General features: G+C 39.7%; 1 protein-coding gene across 1 annotated transcript; it reads left to right on the top strand.

Moving 5' to 3' along the window:
• Positions 1 to 344: 344 nt before the first annotated feature.
• Positions 345 to 1,964, top strand: LOC121879008 (histone-lysine N-methyltransferase, H3 lysine-79 specific-like; the record flags this gene model as incomplete). The annotated part of the gene is made up of 1 exon (XM_042385460.1): positions 345 to 1,964. A coding segment is annotated over one exon (534 nt), but the record flags the coding sequence as incomplete, so codon positions are not given.
• Between the last annotated feature and the right edge of the window lie 368 nt (positions 1,965 to 2,332).

Consider the following 2,332-nt stretch of genomic DNA (forward strand, 5'->3'; position numbering starts at 1 on the left):
AGAAGGAGGAAAGGGAAAGGAAAGAGAAGGAAGAGAAAGAAAGGAAGGAAAAGGAGGAGAGGGAAAGGAAGGAAAAGGAAGAGAAGGAACGGAAGGAAAGGGAAGAAAAAGAAAGGAAGGAAAAGGAAAGGGAAGAAAAAGAAAGGAAGGAAAAAGAAAGGGAAGAAAAAGAAAGGAAGGAAAAGGAAAGGAAGGAAAGGGAAGAGAAAGAAAGGAAGGAAAGGGAAGAAAGAGAAAGAAAGGAAAAAGAGGAGAGAGAAAGGAAGGAAAAAGAGGAGAGAGAAAGGAAGGAAAAAGAGGAGAGAGAAAGGAAGGAAAAAGAAGAGAAGGAAAGAAAAGAAAGGGAAGAGAAGGAGCGGAAGGAGAGGGTGGCGAGAGAAAAGAAAGAAAAGAAAGAGAGAGATCGGAAAGAACGTGAAGAGAGAGAGAGGAAAGAACGAGAAGCAAGAGAACGCCGGGAGAAAGAGGAGAAAGAACGTCGGGAGAGACATGCGCGAGCTCGGAAGGAACGGGAGAATAAGAAACGCCAAGAACAGCAGGAGAGTGAACGTAAAGCGAAGGAAGAGAAGGAGAAGAAGGAACGCCAGGCGAAGGAGGAGAAAGAACGTAGGGAACGAGAACGCAAGGAGAGAGAGGAGAAGGAGGAGATGAATTGGTGGCAGCAAGAGGAGAACGAGAAGAAGGAGAGAAGTGAGATGGAAGAGAAACTAAAGAAGAAGAAAGACGAGATAAAGCAAAAGAAGAAGAAGTTAAGCCAGAAGAAGGTCAACCCGGATGATGACAAGTTCAAGGAGTTTATGGGCTGGCTGACCAACGGCGACAAGAAGGACATGGGCAAGTCTGGCGCCTTCCTCTGTAGTGATGATGACGATGACTGAATACCACGATAACGATGACGATGACTGAATACCACGATAACGATGACGACGATGACTGAATACCACGATAACGATGACGTCTATGACAATACCACGACGATGACGATGACTAGATACCACGACAACGATCACGATGATAAGGACGTCTAAACACCACGACGAAGATGATGAATGAATACCACGACGACTATGGCGATGACAAGAACGACTGAATACCACGACCACCACGACGAGGACGACTAAACACGACGACGACGAGGACGGCTCAATACCACGACCACCACAACGACGACGAAGAACGCTACACCACGACCACAAGATGACCGACTCCCAGACCACTAACTAAACAAATGAACCATTGAACTAAACGAAAACACTAAACAACCATCAACACTTTTAGCACCATTAACTACCATAACTGAGCACCTAACAACCACTTATACTGTACGACGCCATTAAACTATACTGTATACCTAAATTGGCGAGGTTAACGATCAGTCACCTCTTGAACTACCGAAAGATCGTCTTGTGCAGTTCACCTCGATTGGCATAAAACCTGAGAGGATTATTTTTTTTTTTGGATAATGGTAGTACAATCGACGGTAGAGCTGTCGACAATGACACTTGGGTATTAGTAAACGACTCTTAACTAGTTATATCTATTGTAATGATGATAGTTGTAACTCTAGATCACACACAAAAACTCAATAGATGTGAAATATCTATTTAACGAACTATATTGATGAAAGTCCGTTATATCGAAGTTCCGTTAAATGTAGAATCTCCCAGCTAATGGACTATATTTAAAAAATCGTAATTGGGAGGATTTTACTGTAATACAATGAAATAATGATGTTAATATTTATAAATAATTTGTACTATTTAAATTATATATAACAGAATTCGCCATTACTTACTAACATGACTTGATAATCGCTGGTGAGTTAGTTTGTGGACTGGCTTAGTTCTATACGTAATAGTTATAGTGTTTATTGAATGAGACAGATATATAGCTTTTTATATTAACATATATATATTGTTATTATTGTTACTGTTAATTAGGATGGAGATTTTGTTGTTGTTTATTATTGTATGTTGAAGACACACACACACACACACATTACCCCCCTCCCCACACACAATAACAATTTAACTCAAGCATAAAATAACAGAGTTTATGTCCAAGCAAATACAGTATTGTACAGTATACGGTGTCAAATATAAATATACTTTGGAATATTTAATAAAAGATTTTTACTAACCTTAAAAGATGAACTAAATATATTGGAGATAATTTGTGGTTTTTGTTATTATATGAAAAAAAAAGTTAGGTTAGATGATCCAAAAGAAGAGATGCAGGGAATGAGAGAATTAGAGAGGTCACACGAATTAAACCCCTTCTCTCTCTCTCTCTCTCTCTCTCTCTTTCTCTCTCTCTCTCTCATACACATCGG

This window comes from Homarus americanus, unplaced genomic scaffold, assembly GCF_018991925.1.
Source record: "Homarus americanus isolate GMGI-L3 unplaced genomic scaffold, GMGI_Hamer_2.0 scaffold4060, whole genome shotgun sequence".
In the NCBI taxonomy this organism is placed as follows: Eukaryota; Metazoa; Arthropoda; class Malacostraca; order Decapoda; family Nephropidae; genus Homarus; species Homarus americanus.